This window comes from Tubulanus polymorphus, chromosome 2 (assembly GCF_964204645.1).
Source record: "Tubulanus polymorphus chromosome 2, tnTubPoly1.2, whole genome shotgun sequence".
Lineage (NCBI taxonomy): Eukaryota > Metazoa > Nemertea > Palaeonemertea > Tubulaniformes > Tubulanidae > Tubulanus > Tubulanus polymorphus.
In genome coordinates this window covers 23,261,479-23,286,544 of record NC_134026.1, presented here as the reverse complement: position 1 = coordinate 23,286,544, position 25,066 = coordinate 23,261,479, and the positions used below count along the sequence as shown (strand labels likewise).

The 25,066-nt window shown below is 35.4% G+C and overlaps 1 protein-coding gene across 1 annotated transcript; it reads left to right on the top strand.

The window, feature by feature from the left end:
* The first annotated feature begins 1,370 nt into the window (after positions 1–1,370).
* Positions 1,371–23,844, top strand: LOC141899056 (uncharacterized). The gene is made up of 20 exons (XM_074785209.1): positions 1,371–1,764; positions 9,417–9,522; positions 11,807–11,871; positions 11,962–12,074; positions 12,971–13,061; positions 14,024–14,100; positions 15,171–15,207; positions 15,532–15,629; positions 16,070–16,186; positions 16,393–16,544; positions 16,655–16,790; positions 16,917–17,066; positions 17,399–17,498; positions 18,111–18,187; positions 19,182–19,313; positions 19,475–19,597; positions 21,340–21,527; positions 21,632–21,767; positions 21,882–21,986; positions 22,078–23,844. Exons 1-20 carry the CDS (start codon positions 1,371–1,373, stop codon positions 23,842–23,844), a joined length of 4,164 nt encoding a protein of 1,387 aa, XP_074641310.1.
* The last annotated feature ends 1,222 nt before the right edge of the window (positions 23,845–25,066 follow it).

The following is a 25,066-nucleotide window of genomic DNA, read 5'->3' as shown; positions in this document are numbered from 1 at the left end:
TTTTACGGTGGCCGAAACGTGCATGCTGTAATCTACACTGTACACTAGGGCCTACGCGGTGTTCGCGCATCTATTTTTTTTATCACCGCGACGTTTTCGACACAAAAGAGCGATGCTTGAATTGTGACAGTGTGATTTGCAGAAACTGCACGTTTGATATAAGAATCAAACAGTACAACAATTAAGAGCAGATAGATAGTATATTGTGTTTCTGCTTTTCCCAAACCCAAACCAGTTTAACGAGCTAAAATCGTGACTATCCAAAATCTTGATGTATTGAAATAATTAGGCAGCCAACAAAATGAATCTCAAAAAATATCTTTCTTTATCTAAAAAGGGCGCTATCGCCCAAAAGGGCCAGATGACGTTCATTGCATAGAAATTAGTAAGGCTTTACATATCTATTTACAAAAATGAATAAATGACCTATAATATACCATAGACAATTTGAATAAATAATTCATTCGGATGAATCTATGTCTCTTCTTCTCTCTGACCTTCTCATTAGGTCTAGGTGATTCAGTTCATGAATCAGATAAAGCCGAAATAAAAGTTTCTCATCGCATCACGCACGAGGCCAAGAGAATTTTTTATTTAATTCTTTTTTCTTTTTTTTCAAAAAGTCGATACAAAAATTGTTACGAGGGTTATTTTTCCATGACGAGGCTGGGTAGATTTTATTTTTGTATCAGGTCAAAGTCTAATATAGTCCCACGTAGGATTTCTACAGATTTTCAACACCTTCCAAGAGAAAAATTTAAACGAAGGTAAATGATAAAGATCTTAGAGAACAGATTTTGCTTGTTTTGCAAGGATTTTGCTTGTTTTCCTTGTTTTGCAAGGAGTCAAGCCTTTCGAACAGCAATATTGTTTCAAAACAAAGAAACAAAATCTGGCAAAATCATTATCCTACAGAACTTATACATCATCTGAATGAAGTTCCGACGGCTTTTAATCCACCACCGACACCTCGACTCGTTCGTGAAGTGTCGTTATCGGAAAATTGCAGTCACAACGATACCCAACAGGCCTTGTTCCGAATTGTCCGCTACAACAACAGAACAACCATGACGTGAGACAATCATAGTCCGATTTAATTTGATTTAACTTTTTACATTTATCAATCGTTATCCATCACAGTAATCCTAATGCGGGTGATTTCTCACGATGTATTTTCACGATTGTTGACGTAAAACAGTTTGACGCTTTTTGGCTTAATTCATTTCGGCGTAATAATGTTGTCAGAACAAGTTTGCCACAGCCTTATATAATGAAAAATTCATATATCCAAGCCAACACGATGGAAACATTGAAACAACATGAAATCGGAATGAATTAAACTTCATATCAAGTTCAGATTAGGAACGGAAATGGACGATTCAAGGGCACTGAAAAGAGCCAAAGTATTAAATGCTTATCACAGCCGACAATTCGAAATTGAAAGTAAGTCTTTAACGCATCAGTTATTTCTGCGGATTCGAGAGGTGAAGTCCGGTATTAGATGTGTAAATAGGGACCTCGCTAGATTCCAGCAACATTCAAACTATAGCATTCCTTGTATTGATCATACCGCGACGAAAAATGGAAGAGCCGAGAGGAGAAAATGGAGAGAAGCTCCCCAGGTTGCCGATGAACCAGCTGTTATAATCGAATTGGAACAACGACCACCATCAACTATACAAACTACCGTTAACCAATGGAACACTTCATCAGTACAGCTCTATGATCGATATAACTCTAAAAGACACAATCCCCAACGTACCGGTAGCTTATTTTTACAAAAACCTGGATTGAGAAATTATCGTGGCGACAACAACAGACCCCCGGTTCATCAGTTTTGTAGACCGTGTAGCCGGAGACCATTCAATAGAGCACCAAGGACTGGGAATACAATCGTCAGATATCGACCCCGGGAAGAATATCAATACCAGGCCACAATTTAGCCAAGGAACTACAAATCACCAGCGCCGCTGAGATCAGAATCGATTTTTTAAACGAAATTGCAGTTTCAATAAACACTTTTACCGACGGATGGCGCTATCGTCGTAAATTGTCAAACCGCGATTCTTGAACGTCAAAATTTGCGTTTTGACTGATGAATTTTCTATCGCAAATAGGGAGTAAAGAAGGAATTGAATGATCGCGAATTCTTCATTTGAGAACTTTTAGAAATCGGTAAGAATCATTTTCATGTTAGTATTTGAGTTATGATTAGTAATCTATATTTCAGTAGTGGATTTTTTATTCGTGATTACGGGTGAAACGTAACTAACCGCCCCACTGCCAAGCTAACTATGCTTATCCAGTATCACGAAGAAGTTAAACTCAAATTGGCAACTTGGCAACTTGACAAATCTCATTGAGGACAACAATTAAAACTTAACCGTTTCAAGCTTAAACCTATTCATGACACCGGGCTCTGTACATGTAAACAACAGAACATGTCGTCGACGTCAAAGCCGGCAGTGGCGGATCCAGGGGTGTCCATGGGGGTCCGGGACACCTCGAGGTCCCTTAAAATTCCCATCCTCAAATATCCCAGACTGAATATTTTCTGAAGAATGATCAAAATTATGATTGAACAACTGAAAAAATAACAAAATTGTTGTGACAATAAGCTGTTTTACCAATTCTAGAAGATCTAAAAAATCATTGTGTTTGTGAACATCGAAATTGCAGCAAAGCTTAGAAAAATTAGGCCCCGAATTTCTTAAGTTTAAGCTTCTTAAAACCAATCAAAATCTAAATGCTTGGAGTCCTCTTCTGTTCGAAAGAAAAACATCATTACTAGCGACTGCATAAATTACTCATGGTGTCTCCTGTAATCAATTAAAACTAACTATACTCCATGAACAATATCTACTGCTTATTGCCGTAGGAAGCTTCTCCTCGAGTGTGGAAATTTTTTTTCTGAGCTAGTGAACACATTTTCTGGTATGCCACATGCGCCCGTGTTGTGTAAGTAGAAATAATATCTCGTATGTATGAAATGTGTAGATGAAGTACAGTTGGTTGGTTCTGAAAAGCGTTTATCTGCGCGAACATTCATGAATTCTAAATGCCAGCTAATGTATCATATTCAACTTGAGAGCAGATATTTGCTATCGTATACTTTAATAAAGCCAATCTGCTAGGCAAACTGACTTTGGGTAACTTTTAGTAGAGTTTTCACTCATGAAATTAATGGTAAGTTAGTTTATTTAGTTTAGTTATTTTACCCGAAAAATATGTTGTTGTTTCTTAAAGTCAGCACCTTGAATTTTGGGATTAAACGATGGTTTAAATCGGTTGAACGTAATGAGCAGATGTCTTTGGAAATGGTTGGAAAGAATTAAGATTTATACACAGTATTTCTTTGGTGCGCTACCGGTACTTGTGTACTTAATTACGAAAAATATTGTATTGAAAAAATCGTGCATAGAGTTGGAAGCAAATGTATTTCGTACGTATATATTTCATACCGATAGACGAATGTAATTTTTGCACATTCATCGTCATCAGGTTTTCTTTTTCTGTTGATATTGTGATTTTGAAAGAAAAAAAAGGTAAATGGGTGTTGGTCTTAGAGATTTGAATTGGAAACAGAGTGTACATCGCAAGTGAGGAGAACTTGAGTCTGACTTGCTTACTGAAGCAGCTGTAGCTGTATTACGCTAGTTGATCAATACACCGTACGTTGCATGACAGTCTTGCAGTTGGAATTAAAATGCTTCGATCTACAGACACTGAAATAGTTGGCGCTTGTCAGTTTAATGTGAAATTCATTCTATAATACTGCATTTGGATATGATTTTCAATGTGAGTAGTATTTTTTGCACCTTTTGTTTGATTTCTACGTTATAATTATGATATAGTTGATTGTATTTAGTTTTACATGGAAACGTATGCGGTATTCACAGATTAATTTATACGGATAAGATAATATTTTATTCATTTTTGGACTATCTTGAGAATTTTTCACCTCATTTGTCACTGATTCGTTTTGTCGGTCATTCCTCTGAATTCAAGAATCGAATTTTAGTGATCATAGCTATCATAGTCTGATAATGATCTTTTTTCTTCAAATCAGATTCATGAACCTACGTATATTCTTATCAAGTTTTTATCATTGATGTGAGGTGCTTCAAGGTATATGGGAATTTCATTGAATTTTTGTGATAAATATAATGTCTGTTATGGCTGGTGTGCGGCACTAGCTCAAAGGGAAGTTATATGAATAGTCATGTCAAGATAATTTTAAACATTTCTCAATTGATAATCATTTTCTCCTTCTAAAATAAGCTAATTGTTTCATATACTCTGGTTATGACAAAATAAGGAATTTTGACTGATGAATTTGTAAATAATTCTGCCACCGCCCAATGCCGTGTTAAATACACTCAAGCGACTTATCAATGACTTTGAGAGCTGATTCAGTGTGGATAAATTAGTTTTACTTCTGGATCAGATAAGAACTAATGAGGATCGGCAATACATCGGTTATTTATGTTCTGTTCATTCTGCAATGAGAAACATTAAATCATCCAATATATGAATTGAGCCGTGATATTTTTAGAGGATTTTAATCAATCACATCCCAAAATGTTCCACTAAACATCTGGTTTCCTATTTATTAATCTGAAACCAGCTCGCGTTGTGCGTTATACTCTTCAGTCCGACCTTCCTCGCGACAACCTGTCTCACGATACTCATTATTGCTCATGATATCATCGGAGACTAAACATTCTTAAACATTTTGTTTTTATGATTTATCAGCGTCTTTATGCTCTGAATGTTATCTTTGACTTCAGTGACTTTTGGCTGAACGTTCGTTGGCGCTTTCTGTCATAAGCGTGTTGGGTAGTAGCCATAATTATTCTAATCTGAAGCTAAAGTTCAAACCGAAGAATTTGACTTATCTAGATTGGCAATCAATTAATGAAAAGCAGAGGTCCAAGGAATTGTAGTCGGTGGTACTGACAAGTGGATAAGGTGGCTAAGATTGACTATTCTACTTATATTATACTTAGGTTCTTGTGCTAACATGTTTCAACATTCTCATCAGTGTACTTAATCTTACCATTATCCAGTCAGGTGAAGAAATTCTGACCTCTGGTCAGCAACCTAGGTGTTTCATTGGGATATACTTTAGCTGGATGTGAGTTCACTGCATAGACATGCATTTCATTAAAAGTCCCTGAAACCTCAGTTATCCTCCTATCTTATATCTTTCTATTGTATGTGCATTAAGGTGTATTTGGTGGAGAACTTTTTCATTATCTGATTTTCTTGAAATGTATACCCTGTTGGAAAACATTACTTCTAAATGCCACCTTTCCGCGCCACTTTGACTGGTAGATATTGAATAGGTCCCACTGCAAGCTCAAAATGTTTTAAAGATACAAAATGCAACTGGTTTTGAATATTTTCTTCTCGCTGAATAACAGGCTTTAGTATGAAAAGGTATCTTCGTGTGTTCATTCTGATAGGACTTGCATTAAACTTCATTCATTATGAAATAGAATAATCGTGTTAACTGCTTGGGATGCTGATGCTGATGCTTATTTACTACAGGCATATATATGTTATTGTAAATATTTATTAGTGTATATATGATATGAATTGTTCGTTTTATAGTCCATGCTTGTACGTAATGCCTGTTCTCAACTTCGCCGTGGATCTTTAGATCTCTTCTCATTAGTCATATCTACACACGCTGACGTTCTTTCTTGTAGAAGTCATATTGAAAAAGATGAAGACGCTGCTTTAAAGAATCAGCGGATAGACGAAGCGCGTTTACCACCATGGCAGATGACACGTTTATAAAAAAATAGACGATAGGTTAAGTGAACTAGTACTGATATGCCATCACCTAAAACTCCAGCAAATACCACTCATACAACCGCAGACCCAGTAATAGGTAAGTCAATATTTAGTTTGGGTATATTCCAAAGGATCCTGTGGCACTAATCTTACAGAAGTTGTTTAGTACAAACTTCATCTCCATACTCTGACGAAGGAAAAATTCAAATTTCTCCCTACGCGAAATCATCCACAGCATTAGTAAGACAATTCAAAGGTAGCGTAGCGTGGCAGGACTTGGATTGAATAATCATCTACAATATTGGAAAGTTTATTTGCACTTCTGTAATGTACACATTATTCGAAGTCCACGAATATCTGTTTTTTTTGCGATCACACAAACTTCAAAGTGCACGTACGCTTTCTACGCATTATTTTCGGTGGAATGATATCCTTAGAGCAATTAATCAATGGTGTCGTATAATTCCCTTTGTAGATATATTTGAATTCGAAATTGAAGCTAATTCAGTTCAATGCTATATCAAAAGTTAAAAAAAATCAGACGAAAATGTGTCATTTATTTCACCACGCATCATCATACTTTTCCGTTATGTCGTTGTAATTCTGATTTCACACTATTATTCATATCTGAGAGAAGGAAAAGGCTAATGACAAATGTAAGCTTGTTTATTACCAGTTTTTAGTTTACTACTAGCTTTTGGATTTTATCAAGTCTTCACTCTACCGCTGCTGCTGCTGCTGCTGCTGCCGCTGCTGCCGCTGCCGCTACCGCTGCTTCTGCTAGCTGTTTGTGCAGGGTTGGGGTAAAATTATCCGGGTTGTAATGCGTTTTCGTGTACAACTGGATAGCATAGTTTTATTGATGGTATGCCGCTATCGCTTTCTACCTTGGACAAATAAAATTTCATAGTAACTCCCCCAATCCCGTGAAGATTATCTTATTCCATGGTGTAATACTTTCTTAGTAACATATAATTGTACGCTACCGGTATGTTAAAAGAAGTAGACTTTTTTGTCTGACACTCTGACACGGTACGGTGATAAATTGTTGGCCAACATAATATTGATAGCCACAGTATCGGGATCTAATTGTTTTTGTTAGTCCAGCATTTTCAAGCCGGTGCCCATATCCCGGGTGGATAATTGTCACTGTGGACAAAATTACTGCCTGAACCTGAGCGACTGCCGAAAGTTTCCTTATTAGTATCACTACTGTAATTTTGCATCTTACGTACATTTCATTTTAGTCTGAGTTGAAGTCATCTTATTGACTGATTAAATTAAATCTAAATCCATTTTTCAATCAGTATGAGCAGAAATATTTCATTCCGGGGACTTATGATTATGAATCTCATAATTGGAAACGAGAAATCCACATGGAATCGAAAACAACTTCAGTGGGTAGTTGAAATGGCATTATGCAGTGTTTTCCATGACAAAAACAACTATGTCGAATAGAAATCCTTCTGTTTTCAACACCGTTGGCGATACTACCCCATTAGAGGAAAATGTCTATATTAAGTGGTTTTCGAGTCCTACTAGCATTGCATACTATAACAGCGCGCTGGGTGACACTTCAGTAGCAATCCTGTATACAGCTAACTTGCAGTGCCACAACATAATATAACTAGTCCTGTGAGTCACACATTTTTCCCATGACATGAATATATAAAGTCAAATCGTACAAATTTGAAATTCCAGTTTTCTGTAAATTTCTAGTAAATAACTGCCTATGCGAGATTACCGTGTAATCCTAGTTTATTAAATCCGTAAATATCCATCTTGATATAGTTATTAAATCTTTCTCGCCCGAAGGAATAAGCTCCTATGTTTTATGTATATACATATTTTAAAATTGCGTGCCTTCCCCGGATATAAAAAATTGTGAAAAACGCTTTGTTGATTTGAAGGAGGCTTTCATGCTTCTCCCCTAATGAATATTGTAATGAAATCTGTCAATAAGATAAATGCACGGTGACAATCTGTTAGCATTAGCATCTACATCACATGCCATGGTTTCTATCCATAACCAAGGATATCTTACTTGAGTCATAGCTTGCAGGTTTGTGTGGTATCTTTATTCCCAGGTTCTTCGGAAAATCTCGATCCGTGCTGGAATCGATGTTGAAATAATACATGTACCCCTGGTATACGAAAAAAATATTAATGCTTATAGGGTTAAATAAATTAAATTGAATCCCCATCTTAAGGTGTCCCATTTTAAAACGCAGCCGCAATTTTTGGAGATGATTTAAAGGATTTTCTGAGAAAACTTTAGCCCAATCGATCACGATGAATATTAAAACCTAATACGTATAACGTTCAATAAAACTGCGTGCGTTTATGACGCATGAGAAGGCTTACCAACCTCAGCTGTGGCTGCGGATTTATTCACGTGCTAGTAGATTAACCCTCGGGTTTACAGTTTATAAGGTGCAACATTCAAATTTAATGAGATGCGTTCTCGCTTGGCGTTGATTTAAGACGGCCTTTGATATTGTCCATCAATTAACGGAATCATAGATACGTGTAAATGCCTAGTTTGTATGATGCCGTGGTTGGAAATACGTTGTTATGAGTACCGCTTTTGGTTCCGTACGGCCCTGTTTTACGTTCGCTTATTATCGATTCCACTCTCATTATGACGCCAGCAATTGACATAATAGAAATGCTTGGGTGGAAGCTTCACCTTTTTTAAAAGAACTTGTTCACATTTGATAAGCCCTAATTAGAGTCCTCGTAATGTCTGTTGCGGTATCGGTAAAATGGTTTCGCATTTGGATATACTGTATTTGTAATCTTTACGCTTGTGCGTCATTAGTTATCTTCATTTATTGATGTGCCTGCGAGGACACCGAATAATTGAAATTGATCAGAAAGAAAGCCGGAATATTCTAAATGATAATTAATGGTGACAATCTGTTATATTTTGTCATTTCACTTGGAGTCTTCACATTGAACACAAATCCCACCCAACCTTATTACAACGGCACTAGTGACAGATTGATATTTGAAATTGATGTGAAATATAAGAAAACTGATATTGTTTAGACGACGGGTGACTGCCTTTGTTATAACACCAAATTATCGACCGATTCTAGCATTATTTTTAGCGGTAACACAATGGTTTATGTACAAATTTATCGGAAATATTTTGAGTCGCTATAGAGATAATCGTACTCCATCGGTAACAGACGTTCTATTTTCAATTGACTAATTTGTTTAAGAACATGCATCATACGTGTTTGCATGACATGTAAATGCTTGTAATAACTGGTGTTAGGATTACATGATGACTAGCATCCATTTTATCTGTACGGTTTTTTTACACTAGAATAGCAGATTTATGATTCTATTCCGGACTAAAGGCTGAATTATATCCTATCGGAAAAGTCCTCGAATCTTAAGTTATCACTCCAAATTCCGAGCCTTCATCTAAAAACCTTTTTTCCTGATTTATTCAGTTATTATGTTCAATTCTAAACTATCATCATCAATCAACTCTAAAATAGTTTCTGTGTAGATTTTCGATGGTGAAGTTTAAAGATTTTCTATGATGATGATTTGTACAATATAGATCGCATACCGAATATGATTTCATTTTCTTCATTCAGCAGCAGCAAAAACAGAGCAAAGTCAAATAGCTACAATAAAATGGAGCTTCATATTTGTTGGATTCTCCGTGGCTATATTCGCGATTGCTACATGTCAATATCTTAGGTAAGTGATGATGATATTAATTAATACGTATCGTAAGGCCTAATTGATTGAAAAGAATATGTCCTGCTTTTATTGGTGTAATGCGATTATCATCACAAAATATTAAATCGAATGTTCACGTATATTTGGTCCTGATATTTGTTATACATTTTTAATCTGATTCTGCATATCAGATTTTACGGTGCAAATAACAGGTATGAGCTGTTTATTATTTTTGCTGCCGCTGTATAGTGAATCCTCCAACCTGTTGGAATGTGAATAAATTACGAGCTCTAACCGATGCAACTTCACCTCAACAACGTGTGTTCCCCCCCCCCCCCACAACATCTAAATTTGCGGCTGAGCCATCGGAATGTATGGACTTTCATAGAAATATAAACAGTCGACGAACTGATAGATTTACTGTATGAATGGACCAGTGGCCGACTTAAGAACTGTTACAAGATCAAGCACACCTTCAAGGTTTTCCTGCATACCGATGAACAGATTGAATAGATAGATCGATGATTTTTCACTTGATAGTATGTTTTTACTACGCCCAAAAGCCTGACTTTTCTTGCTTTATTGGAAGAGATTATGATTTGCGTTGAACATTTGAGTGAATTTCCACACAATGCTCTTTCTGTATGTGCTTGAGAGAAATACCATACGATCCTACTGACCTGTTTCCCTGCTGTGTTTTGAGGTACACCTGATACAAACACGCTCGACTGATTTCACGGCAGTTGCTTTTACGCCTAGCATTAACAAATATCATTAAAGATTTAAAAAACTATTCCACGAGCGGGTTTTGAAGAGTTTAACGGCTAGATCAACGGTTTTATTCATTTCGGTTTTAAATTATTCATAGTGTGTTTTAGCTTATTACTCAATGTGAAGTAAATGCCAGGTGAAGTGAATGCTGAGACTGGTATTTAGAGCTAAGCTGGTAATTTTTGGGGAATTATTGGGGATATCTTTTGTATCTTACTACGAAGCAACTCGTGATATTTGTCAATAATGACGTTGCTGAGCCTGTGTAAGTAATGGAAGTCACAATCCGCCAAGAACTACTTCAACATTTATCATTGTATTGTTAAGTAGTTTATTAAAATGTTGTGGTAGTATATCGGTAATGAATTTCTCAAAATAGTAAGAAAACATATACGGAAATTAACGTATTGTAGGAATTAAGTGAATTTGTGGAATCATTGATATATTTTCCTATAGTTCATTACTTACTGTGCCAGAATATCCGTTTGAGATAAGTTTTTGATTTGTGAGATTTCCTTTGAATAAACTTTTTAAGGGAATGTGAGATAAAGTGTAAAGGTATAAGAGTGTTTAACTGATAAAGACCAATCACCGAGAAGTGTTGGAATGAGGTGAAAATACTTTTTTTCACTTTCTCAGTAGATTGAAATGTTTATTGTATGTGATTTTTTATGAAAAACAAAAAAGGTTTCCCGCATATTCATGTCATACTCAAATTCAACGAACGTTTTAGTCATCGATCAAACTTCAAACCATTGTCTTCGTTCTCGTTCTTGTTTTGACCGTAATGATGTTGGCATTAATGGTGAGCTAAGTGCTTGATTGAAATTCGAACTCGAGGATTTCGCGATCTGCCGTTTGATAGTTCGATTATAATCAGCATTTCGAAATCCAAAGGCGGAACAGCGATGTACTTGTACGATTCAGTAAGAGGCGGCAACTTAGTATTTCCGTTGCGTTAGCGATTGAATGATGTTTAAACTCAGCGGTCGATCGTGTTTTTGTTTGAGTGAAATTTTGTTGTAACTGAAATCTTTCAGTAAACAAGCTGAACATCATTCGAAGAGTTTGATTTCTGCTGCCAAAGCACCGGGAGTGCGAATTCCTAAACAGGAATCATGTATTCATTGATGCGGCCAGCCGTAAAATGTAGTAAACAAAGTAAACAAATGAATTGTAGGCTGTTTAGTATTGTACGTCGGAAATATATCATTAAACATCGAGTCCTGGTCTAGATTGATCTATATTTGTAATTTGTATCTTCTTTATGTCTCCCTCGCTTTAAGGGAGGTTTAAGGCCCTTAACCTCCATTAGATTGTATAATTCAAGTCGGGTCAAACACTCCCGAGTGTTTGACTTGGATCCAGAAATTGTCATTCACAGTTTTTAGCAGCTGTTTTATACATGCTATCTATTTCTTGAAGCTACTATCAATGTGAGTTCAAGTACCTGAGCAACTCTTGCGTTCTTCATAAACCTTGATATAACGGAGAAGCTACAGCCTGTAATAATTTATTTGTATCTATACAGGAAACGGACACAATCACCTAAAGCAAAACGTAAAGCAAGACTATTGAAAATACAGAAGAAAAGGGGTAATGAGCACTCTGTGCGAATGAAATGAACTCTTCACGTTTAACAGACTTCAGCAGTAAAAGTATTTACATATTCATCAAATGTTTCAGCGAAAGAAGAACATAGGATCGAAAATGTCAATGCAAGCCCAATTCCTGTGGAGGTATTTGCGGAGGTTCTCAAGAAGAGAAAAGCCCATAATGACCTGTCCATAGAATTCAAGGTGATTTGTATATTCGTATGCTGGAAATACGAATGAATTTTTTTTTTCTTTTATTGCGTGAAATGATATCAAAAATACGTGCAAATACGAAACTTCTTTTTTTGTCATGTTTGATTACGCTTCACTATCTGCAGTATATTTTATTCACACATTCTCCATCACCTCATAAATATATAGTATATATATATCACTCACTCATAATATATATATATATATATATATATATATATATACATATATATATATATATATATATATATATATATATATATATATATATATATATATATATATATATATATATATATATATATATATATATATATATATATATATATATATATATATATATATATATATATATATATATATATATATATATATATATATATATATATATATATATATATATATATATATATATATATATATATATATATATATATATATATATATATATATATATATATATATATATATATATATATATATATTGGAAATTGGGGATGTTAAACGAGATTGAAGTTGACTTAGCTTTCTGTCTTGTCAAGTGTGTAAAATGCGTAATACAACCAGTTTGATATACCCGGTATATGCATAGACTGCAGTGTTGCAATCCAATGGGAAAAATCGGTTTTACACAAATTTATCGAATATCTATTTTTTTCTAGCATTGTTTCAACAAATCAACACATCTCCCCGCGATGATATACATTTATTTTTATTTTCCCTATGCATGCGAAGCAAACAGAAGATTTGTATTTACCGACATTTTTGTTGACATTTGTGTTTCTTTAGTGGGCGTATGTTTTGCACGGTATGCACAGTGCAGAATTATACCCGTGCGTTATATATCTAGTAACCATCATCGTTGTCTTGTTTAATGTGTCTTACAGCGGTTGCAGAAATATCAGGCCTTCTCTTCTTGCTCCGTCGCTGAAAAACCTGGAAATGAGCTGAAAAACTCGGCCACTGCCCCTATACCATGTAGGTATTGTCGTGTATGAAGGCTTTCAAATCAAACTATAATTCACCTTTCTGGTATAAATGCATCGACGAAAGTGAATCTATTTTCCTGGATTAGTATTAAAATTATAGCATCCTTAATGAACTATTATGATAGAATGACAATTATAATTTTCTTATGTACAGCTTAGGATAGATTTCATTACATAGTTACGTACATTAGGCCTGGGCTGTTCGAGGGACTTTGTCAATACGAATTTCTATTGACTTTCTTAAGCAGAAGCACTGCCCAGGTCTTCAAAACTGATAAATTTTCACCTTCAGAAGCTAGATAAAAAGCTAACACACGAATCGGGACGGAGTGGCATTTGATGCGCAACAGCTCATGAATGATACAGCAGGCTGCGAAAACATAAGAAAACTGTTTCAGATATTATTGATAAACTGATTGATAGATCACCGTACATAGCATGTTTACCATAGAAAAAGAAGACCATTTCAATTTTCCACCGCTTATCAGTTTGTTTTCGGAGACCATCTGGCATTCTATTTCCAGTAATGGCTTTGACTAGAAATCCCTAGACATTCTTGAAGCTTCTGAATTTATGTTAACATCAAATTTTGTCAGCTACTTATGAATAATTTTGTGGTTTGATGTATGGAATATTACCCCAGGAAAATACTGAGACTATTTTTGAGGCATAAGTGCTTTGACAACGTCTTTCGCTTATTCGTAGAATCATGGACTTTCGTTTTAGAGTCTATCATAAATGATTCATCAAAAAGTAGCCTTGTTATCCATGATTTTATGATGCACCTTTTGACCTCACATGTATCTGAAAGCTTTACTGAGTGATAAATAGTTCTTCACCGGGACAAGACTAATGAAATAAAAGCTGAATTGATTTCTTTTACTGGTCTAATAATCCAGTTGTATATCGGTTTTATATCTCAATTTCTTATGGCAGTTTGTTTGATTTCAGTTGACCACAGCCGAGTTGTTCTGGATGTACTGCCTGGACAAGTGGACTCTGATTACATCAACGCCAGTTGGGTTCACGTAAGTTCGTGATTTATGCGACACTTAACACTGAATTAATCAGAATTCGGCTGGATTCTCCATCCGAGCAAATTGCTTAATAGTTGTGTGTGTGTGTGTGTGTTGGTGGTAATTTGGATGGAAGCTTCGCCATTAAATCACAACACGTATTTAAATTAATTCATCTCTAATACATTAGTTAAAGCGCTGCTTATCAACAGAGACAGAGGTGCAGAAGTCAGATAGTTATTCGGTCCCAGATAAATGTCAGATAAATGAACGAAATTTGTCACATCTGTCTCGTGGTCTTTGACATTAACATCAATAGTGCTTGGCTAAACAGAATCATCATCTTAAAAAAATCAGCTGCTTTCAAGCCAAATACAAATGTCAATTGATATGTAGCATAAGACAAATTATGCAATATGTCTCGAAGTGATATGTGTATGTACATATATATATATATATATATATATATATATATATATATATATATATATATATATATATATATATATATATATATATATATATATATATATATATATATATATATATATATATATATATATATATATAGCGATTGATTGCTTATTCCAAGCGTGTCTTGGACAAGAGCACACAATTGCGATACATACATAAAAGTATACACGTAGGCGATTTGTGTATTTTGCATTATCCACCAACGCACATTTATGATTGATAGCTACATTCTGAATCAGATCCAATGAAAAAGAAAACATGTATACTTGACTCCTCTATTGCTAATGGATACCAGAACTCAGAAATTAGCTACTTTATTTTGGGCGTGCCCTGGTGGGTGGTTCATTTGATCATTCATAAATGATGAATACAACGTAATTGTCCATTTTAAAGGCCAATTTATGTGAACCGGTTATTCTAAGTCTTTTTTCATTCTGAGTTTGAAATCTGGGTTACCTAATTTTTTGCGTCTTGGAAGTTTCGTCTGTTGATCAACTGATTGAGAAAACAACAGCTGCAATAACTTCACGATGCGATCTATAATTGATCACTGATACAGATTCCGAAAGATTTATTTATGATTTATGTTTTATTTAATCTTACTGTAGGGCTATCGGAAACCAAGGTCATACATAGCGGCTCAAGGTATGTATATAGTTAAGCAAAGTGGAACTGCAACTTGCCAGGTGCTAGTTGAATTAAGATTCCAACCCTAGAGTTAGATTAGATTAATGTGGCCAGTTGATTTAGTTCATGAAAATTATTTGATATGATTTGATGAAGAATTGCATGAAACATATTAATTGGTATGATATGACATATACGTGGTGCTATTGTGAAGTTACTGTAATGATGAATGGCTAATGGCGAGTGAAAATAATTCTTGAGTCCCTTGAAAGTATGACTCAGTGGTAATTTGGATATGGTAATTATCAACTCATATCTATGATAACTATGTTTTGTTTACAGGTCCCAACAGATACTCAGTAAACGACTTCTGGCGAATGATTTGGCAGTACGATTGTCATTGCATCGTCATGGCAACAAACCTTTTTGAACATGCCAGGGTAGGATTTGTATTTGATTTAAATAATGCGCGTATTACGAATTCATGGATTTATCAACAGATATTCGTTTTCTCATGTACTTCATTAGACTAACATCACGTGACTGGGTTATTGGCAATATAGCTCTTGACCTCCTAGTGGAAGTGGTTAGTGTTTTGCATCAGCAAATTAACTACTAGTACTCTAGATTCTTCATATTAGGCTGGAGATGCTGGATAATCAAATTTTTAAAAATAATCATTTATCATTGAAGTACAACTCATTGAAGAGAATGACTTTCCCATTCAATGATCCGTCACTTTTTCGCTTCAGTATAAAAAAGAAATATCTAGTTGAATGAGATGTTTACGTTTACGTACCTTGATCCTCAATCCATGTTGATTTGAATAGTATATATATATATATACACACCGGTATTCATGTTTTTTTTCTATATGCAGCAACAATGTGAGAAGTATTGGCACAATACACATGCCTTCTATGATGGTATTGACGTTTGGCTGGATGAGACTGAAGAAACTGCTGATTTCACTATACGTACTTTCAGAATAACGAAGGTAAATTACTAGTGTTGGATCTATTTGTTGAGATAAAGTATATGAAAACTGGTTTATTCTTTGATCATCTTGATCAAAAAGTTATGGTTATGATGTTCATTGATTATATGTGATTAGTAATTTTTATTCCCATGTTAACATGATATTTCAGTTTATTCGTAATTGATTACCTATGTCTAACCTTGCCATGGTTGTTAATTACACAGACAGGCTGTGACGAAGTACGCATCGTGAAACAATTCCAATTTGGTAACTGGAGTGATCATGATTGTCCGCAAATACCTGCTGTTCTAGAATATCGCAGACAAATAAAGGTCTATATGATTGGAAAACCAGGTCCATTATTGGTTCACTGTAGGTAAGATATTTGTAGGCTACATTGCATCGTAGATGCAACTACCAGTATATGCAATAAAAGATTTTTCTATAAATACTAGGCCTGACAATGTTGATGATTCAAATTTTTAGTGCTGGTGCTGGTCGTACTGGGACATTCATTACAATTGATGCTATGTTAGATCAAGGTGCATGTGAAAAACAAATTGCTATTTACAATTTTATTGCTGCCATGAGACGCAATCGGCCATCAATGGTGCGGGATTTGGTAAGTTCTGAACTATTTTGGCTCCAAGCAAAATGTTTCATCTTTTTCACTATGAGCAAACAGTTCAAGTTTCACCTAATCCTATAAAGTGATTCCATTAAGATCACGTATTGTATCGTGTTGCAGGCTCAGTACCAGTTCATATATGAAGCTGTTAACATCCATCTAAAATGCCAGGTGACCGCGATTCCCTCATCAGCTCTGAACCAGGTTGTGCAACGTTTGTCATTCAAAGAACCGAAGTCACGTATGACAGGTTTTGAACGAGAGTTTAAGGTAATATTCAGCATTAATTCCAGTTGATAACAATCATCAATACATGGGTAAGACACAGCTGTGATCATTGATGTTAAAAGTCATTCTGGCGGGCCGATAATCAGAGCACTAGCTCATAGCCATTGATTTCTCTCTGAAAAGCATAATTTTACATTCTGCTGCAATAGGTTCGTCTTTTAATTCACAGCAGCTGTTGTCAACATAGTCTGGCTGATTTCATTGACCTATATAAACTAACCCTTCCAAATTTAGTTCGCCTGTTCCTCGAATTCGACTGTTCCTTTGAAACGTCTTGTTCCTTTGAAACGTCTTTTTTCATTCCCATATTGCAGACTTTGCAGTCCGTCGTTCCGAAATTGACCGCGGGTGAATGTGCAGGTGGCCATCGTGCTGAAAATCGTTGGAAAAGCAGAGACGTTATGTTACAACCTCGTAAGTACGGCGAGATCGCTTTCACAAAAATAAACAGCAAATACCAGTGTCTAGTCTGCTTTACGGATTGCTATCTCTTAATTAGCACTATTATATTTACGTATCTATACCTTCTGCAACATGATATGATATGATATGAAATAATGTGTTTACGTTAAGCATGCGTGAAAAATAATTATTCACAACTTCGTTCACCGTTGCAGGTGAATTGTCTGTAGAAACGTACATGCTTCGCAGGTTGTTGTTTAATAACAACAAACTATCTCATTACTACATCAGTTATGAAACATGTTACATGAGTTCATACACATGTAACAACTGTAGTAAATAGAAAAATAACTTTATAATTACGTATGTGATTACATTTCTATATGTGACTTAATGACTTTATTATTGTGTCACAAATCAAGTTACAACATTCATTTGTGTCATTAAAATTCAGATTTTCCTCCTTTTGATAGTTCAGTCCTAAGTATCCAATTTCGGGTCATTGTATTCGATGATAATTATTATTATTCGCATAATGGAAATGGCATAGATTTTTTATGATACAACACACGTACATGTAATAGAAAAGTGTGATAGATGATTTTATCATTTCATCTTTTGAAGCTGAGCGTTCAAGACCGTACTTGATGACCCACGATAGCTGCGATAGTGCTGATTTCATCAATGCCGTTTACGTTGATGTGAGTTTCTCTTTAAAGTTATCTCCATCATAATATGACAACCATATGCCTACCTACAAATTTCACTAGTTCTGTATTGTACAGTTTTCTGCAGCCAATTAATGGCCAAGTGACATTAAGCGACATTATCAGCTTCACTAGTATACCAATATACTCCATCATGTACTACATTTCTCTACCTGCTGAGTTTTTGTATATCACTATTCTATATTATTGCTATCTTGCGAAAAGTATGAAATTATATGCTGTTTTATTTAGGAAGATGCTAAGAGTTACATTACCAGATGTTTCCTGGTTTTTGTTCAGCTCTACATTAAATGTACCGGGAGCAATCAGTACTGCATATTCAGCCAGGCTGGATCTCGTAGAAAAGCTCGGTTACCACCCCCCAGGAATATGGTTGTCAATTGTAATGGGCGTATCATGCTGGTTTTTCAAACATGAGCAATTAAATGATGTTATCCCTTTGAATAAAGCGAGGCCACAAGCAAATGATGATGTTAATTTTCTCAATTATTTCCATGTGTGTTTTTTTCCATCTGTGTGTTCCTAGTTTTATGGAATATCTATGTTTGTTTGTTTTTTCGATTTCGCTGTATATTTTTAAAGGAAAATTTACTAAAATGAAATGTATTTCGAATGCAAACACTTTATGTCAATAAGTACATTTGGTTGCCAGTCTGGCTGGTTATGTATGTAATTGCTATGAAATATTGTGAACATGTGTCTGCAATATAAAATACAAATGCAACGCCTTAATGTAATCTAGAATAGAATAGACCGTATTGGCTTTCACGGTGTCTGTAAAATACATCAATAATTGATTTTTGTAATGTTAAAAAAATCAGTTTTCTTTAAAAGAATATAATGGCATGACGTGATATGCTGTGCCAAAGGCTTCCCTTCCCGTTGAAGTAAAGGTCAAAATACATGCCTATACTGTGAGCAACACGAGGTATCGAATTTTTCATTCATTTATCCATATTCATTTTAGGGGTACTACAATCTGAACTCCTACATAGTGACTCAATGGCCTCAACGAAATACGATTAATGATATCTGGCGACTTGCTTATGACTATCATACCTACAGTATTGTCCTGCTGAATGAATTACCTGGATCAAGAGTAAGTCATTACTAGGATGGATTGAATTTCGTACGACTTTTGAAGAATATAATATATGATTTAGAATAAAATTCTATAAAATTTGGCTACCCCCATTGATGATAGTTGTCCTCAGGTTTACTGCTAGTAGTATGTATGATCATTCTTGAGCTATTTTACAGGCATTTCCACAGTTTTGGCCTGAAAAAATGTCCGAAGCCAAAATTTATGGTCCAATAGTAGTAGAAATGATTGAAGACATGATCCATCCCAATGTTCGAATCAGGAGATTTAAAATTCGAAAGGTATGATATGATATCCTAAGCATAGAAATATTTACCAACATAGATGGCAATCACTTTCTTACATGGTATAGTTTTGTTTGAATGAAATATGCCCTGGATTTTTCACTATACAATGGTGCATGGGATGGATGCCTGCATGTACATATTTTCATACATGTTACACTGAATATCGAAATGTACCGGTAGGCTACGTGGTACCTTACACTTCTCAATGATACAAAGATGCAACAGCATCGCTACATTCAGCTCTCGCTGAAATGATCCTCCAGTTAACCGATTTGTAAAAACCTTCAGTTTAGCTTAAATTATTGTCTACAACAGATTTAAAAGTATTTTTTTACAAATGATGAAACCCATACTATAATGTCTGTTGAGAATAAATCGATGGCAGATGTACCATGCAAATGTACCTGGTTGAGGTGGCCTTCGTTAAAGGAGAATAATTTAGCATGCACAATAGAGTAATAAAGTGTGACGCCATTGATGAATACTTAGAATTCTGGAATAAAATACATAGACAAGTCAAGTAGATATCTTTTTCTCACCGCATACATTTTGTTTACAGAGCAGAAAATATGGCCATGTTGCCTTGGAACTTGGGGAAGCTGGCGAGGTGATAGTCATTAGAAAAAATGTGTTTCTTGTTAAAGAAAATATCCCTGTTGTTGTGATCTCCATGCAGGAAAAGTACCGATCTTTGTTTCAGAGCATATACAAAATATGATTTTATATATTTGGCTCATGTTGAATAATTCCTCAAATTTGCATATTGTTTGAGGCGTGCGATGCTATGAAGTTTTCTGGTACGACCTTCGTGAAAACATATTTTCCTGAAGGAAACAGGAGTGATTATGAATTAATTCGTTTTTTGAGAGAGGCTGAATGCATGAAGGGCACTGATATCCGTCCACACTGCTAGCAATACCTGCTTCAAGTCACAAGTTCACAAAATGCATGTCTCAGGCATGTTACCGGGATAAAATCACACAAAATTATCATGATATAGATTAGAAGACTTATCAAATCTGCAGTTTAATGTGTTAGAATTTCAAAATCGATGGATATATCTATGATAGTTTGTTGTTTATGTAAAATTGTAGCTTCAAAAGATGCAAAAGTATATATTCTCTCTATTTATGTTGCCAGTGGATAAAAACCTCACATTAACTACATAAAATAGCACAAATTCGAACTAAAACTATTCCATACATAAAATGTTCTTGGACTGAGTTGTTTAATGCATATACATGCAGTTCTTTGTTATAGGTACTGAAATATCATCTGGTCCTTGTTCGAACACACTGCAACTATTCTTTCTCCAGACTATTCTTGCTATTCTTGCAAATGCACAGACATCTCAGATTCTTGCTTACCGAAATGATTCACTTGGACCTGGCTTCTGCGAATGTTCCATAAATATTTTCGCAAATGTTCTATGAATAATAGTTTCAAAAACTCTCTAAATTCGCTAACTTGCTAAATAAATTCGATTTTGTTTAACCGTGGACTCTAAAACGATACTTCTTTTATAGTCCATTGTCCAACCTAGCATAAAGATTAATTTTTCCAGATGAATAATTCATTCGATTTGTTGATAGTTCGTTTACATAATACAGAAAATAATGAAAACGTTTCTTGAGCAGTGTCAGTATCACTATCAGTAGCAATATCAGTATCAGTTTAGTATGGTTCAATAATTTGTCTACTGCAATCATTGATGAATTGTTTGCTATGTTTTTTAGCGGCTGGCTAGTCTACATGATTTTGGCAACCAAGAAAAGCCAAAGATTATACAAATGTTTCAACTGACCTGTTGGCCGAATCGACATAAAATCCCTTCATCAAGTGCTGCCCTTTTGGAATTGATGATGACTGTTGAAAATTGGCAGCACGAAACAAACCCGAACAGCCCTATATGTGTCATGTCGAAGTAAGCTTTGAGGAGCCTTTTATAAAACATTTCATTCTTACTATCTACTGCAGTCGCTACAGTATTCCTCTATATCCTAATATAAAAACTCATGTTTGTTTTAGGAATGGTGTGAGTAGGTGTGGTATCTATTGTGCTTTGAATATAGCATTTGACAAAATGAGAGCTGAAGGAGAGGTGGACATATTCAAAGCCGTGCGAACAGTGAAGTCTAATAGATATCATCTTGTAGAAAATCTGGTAAGAATGACTCCGAACTCCAATATGTCCGATTTCTTGGTTTAAACGCTGACTTGACCACTAAATCATTTTGGAAGTCTTAAAATGTCATTAATCAAAATATGTTCCTTTCAGGTGGAATACATCTACTGTTATACATTTATGGTTGTTTTATTGGAAATACTCAAATTTGGTCAGTATCATCTTGGTACGCCAGTTAATAATGATACGCCTAAGCCAGTAAGTCATCACAGCATTCACATTCAATGAGGGAACGTTTTCCTCTGACTGATAAAAATGACGTATCTATAAATGGTCTATTCTATGTTAGGTTGATCCTGATCGTGTGACTGAGCCTGAACCGTGTCGGCGTTTTTCGGAGCATTTCATGCGCAGGACGAGTGGTGCAGTGAAAATTGAAGTTACTAATCCAGATGGCGATCCCGACGACTGGCTGGATGTCGAAGATGACACTGGCAACAAAGAGTTACCTCCCGATGGTATTTCAGATATCAACAGCGAAACCTCAGGCAGCAAAATAGTTCAGGGAATATTAAATGCATCACGAGGTTATCTTAATCCGACTTTTTCGACTGATAGTGTAGGCTATAGTAATCTTGGTTATAGATTTTCGATATGTTCAGAGCGTGAGACTCCGCGATCGCGGTCAGCTTCGTTAACAATCGAGGCTCATACGCCGGGAATGTGCAGTAAATTTCATCATAGTCTCTGCAGTGGACAGTTTAAAGAGGACAGTCAGGAATCAAAACAATTAGGAGTATACTCAGTAGCTTATAGCGCAAACAATGTACCACAGGTTATTATTCAAGGTGCCCCACCGAGTCCGATCATTGAAGTTCCCACTGATCACTTGAATCTGGACAGCGTGTCTATGAATACGTCTGTATCGATTCACGATTTTGGACCTGAACATTTCCACTGCGAGGCTGAAATACACAAACCACCTGTACAATCAGATTTCAGGGCAGATATGATCGATTACAAACAAGAAGTTTCTGTAAATGATATCGGCTTCTTCTCATATTCCGAGCACCAACTCGACCGACGTCCAAGTACAAAATCTGGAAGATCAATTTTGCGTGGGTGCTCCAATGCTTATCTGTTTGATCACTACGGTGACACACCTAACTTGCCAAGTTTACAGATTTTAGCAGGTAAATCATATGTTGTTCGCAGTCCATCAAATCCTCAGATAACTCAGGATGATAATTTTCACAGTGAAGACATACATTCTGATCAGCTTTTGCAAACTAAAGGATGGACATCGTGTCCACATGTTAATAGTACCGACAATCCTGATATTATCAATAATTGCGTTGTTAACAATGATAAACAACAGCCAGTAAACGCAGAAAAACGAAAAACTGACAAGGTTAGCTCTGGTATTTGTTCAGATCCGATATCAGAGGTACCAGAAATGGAAACACATGGTGAAAACGCATGTATGGCACTCGTTTTAGCCACTGATACTGAAAAAAACCTGCCCAGTGAATCGAAATCTGATGTCTGTGATAATATTTTATCCAAGTGCCAAGAATCAGTCAAGCGACCCACTCTACAACAGCGACGAAAAAGCTCTTTGCTCAGACAAGAAGCAATAGACATTCCACCTAGCCCTGAACTCGAACCGCATCATAATTTCTTACCGGCAAGTACCGGTAAAGATTTACAACAAAAAGGCAATTCGGTGACAACCTCTCAACGATCTGCTCTACCATCACTGAGCAGTCGATTAAGAAATATTCCAAAATTATCATTCAGAGACAATTCGGTTGAAACTGCAGCTTCTTCTAGCTCATGTACGGATGATGTACATCAGTGCGACCTACATGGTGACATTGACTTAACTTTACAACCCGACCTTAGTCAAGTTAGTAAACTATTCAATGTGGACATAGGCGCTGAAAGTGCGAATGCTGCTTATGCAACTCCGCTGGGAAGCAATGTTCATTTGGATGAACTGGCGCTGTACGGATTAAAAACGCCAGATATTGAGCGCGATGACAGTTCTGGTACGGAGTACTATAGTTTTGAGATTGATCCTTCCTGTGTGAATGACCCATCATCTTACGTATGACCTTGCCTTTATCCTTTCCGCTTGGTGTGGCTTTTTGTTCTGATGATATTAATTTATCGAAACAATCCTATGCATACATGTGCTTGATGTACATTGTATCTTGAATTGTTACTTGATCATCGACATCCCTCGATCGTACTCATGTGTTTTGATCGGGATTATTATCGTTCATGCATTACTTGTTGGACTATTTGTTGGTACAGAGAAAGGTTGTTAATGCTGAATTTTAAAACTTTCTTCAACTGTTTTCATAGATAACTTTGCTATACATGCACGTACATTGTTCTGTAAATATTACCACTTAGTCATAAAGCGATGTATAGTAATTTCCTTATTTTCTGAATCATGAGGTTATCATAGATATTTTTCTTTCATGGCAACATTTCACTCCAGTTTATCTAATTCACAGAAATAAGTTTGGCTGTTGTTAAAACTCATTCTTTATAATTGAAATACCGCATGGACGTACCAAGTTGAGTGATAATTCTGTCTTTGTTCTATTATATTCTCTTGCCTACCATTTAGATATTAAACATCAAATATTAGATGAAATAGTTTTGGTATTCGTAGCTACGTATAAGCATATTCTGAGCCGCAGCGAGGATTGTCTATGCATCAGCAAAATATGCAAAAATACTTCCTTGTATAATTGATCCAGTGTATGTTTCAAATATCTGAAATGATACTTATACAGTATAGGTACATTCAACATAGCTTATACTGTATTTTGTTAACTTAATTCAATATACATATGTCTAATTAAATTTGTACTCGATGTCTTTTTTTGAAATGAAAAAAAAATTGAAAAATTGAATAAAGTGCTTAGCTTTCAGGTGCAATTTATGATAGTATTTTTCCCAAAAATATGGTTCTTTGTTAAAAATAGTTTTTTCCAAATCATAATCAATCTATGTGTCTGTTTTTATTAATCCACTCCTATCTCGTTAGTAAAAGTGAATACGATGGCAGTAACTGTCGTTTAAAATACAAAATTGGCTACTAAGGTGAAAATTTTGAAAACTGCGTTGAAAATTCACTGGGATGCAAAGTAATTTTCTAAATGCCGAAATTTTAGAATCAAGCTCTATTTTTTGAAAATCAAATCAGATAATCGAAGCGCCAAAAATCAGAATGAATTATATGCAGTTCATACATGTATACATACATTATATGCATTCGGTGGAGCCTGGTTACAACAAACTTCATGAGACTAGACCTTTGA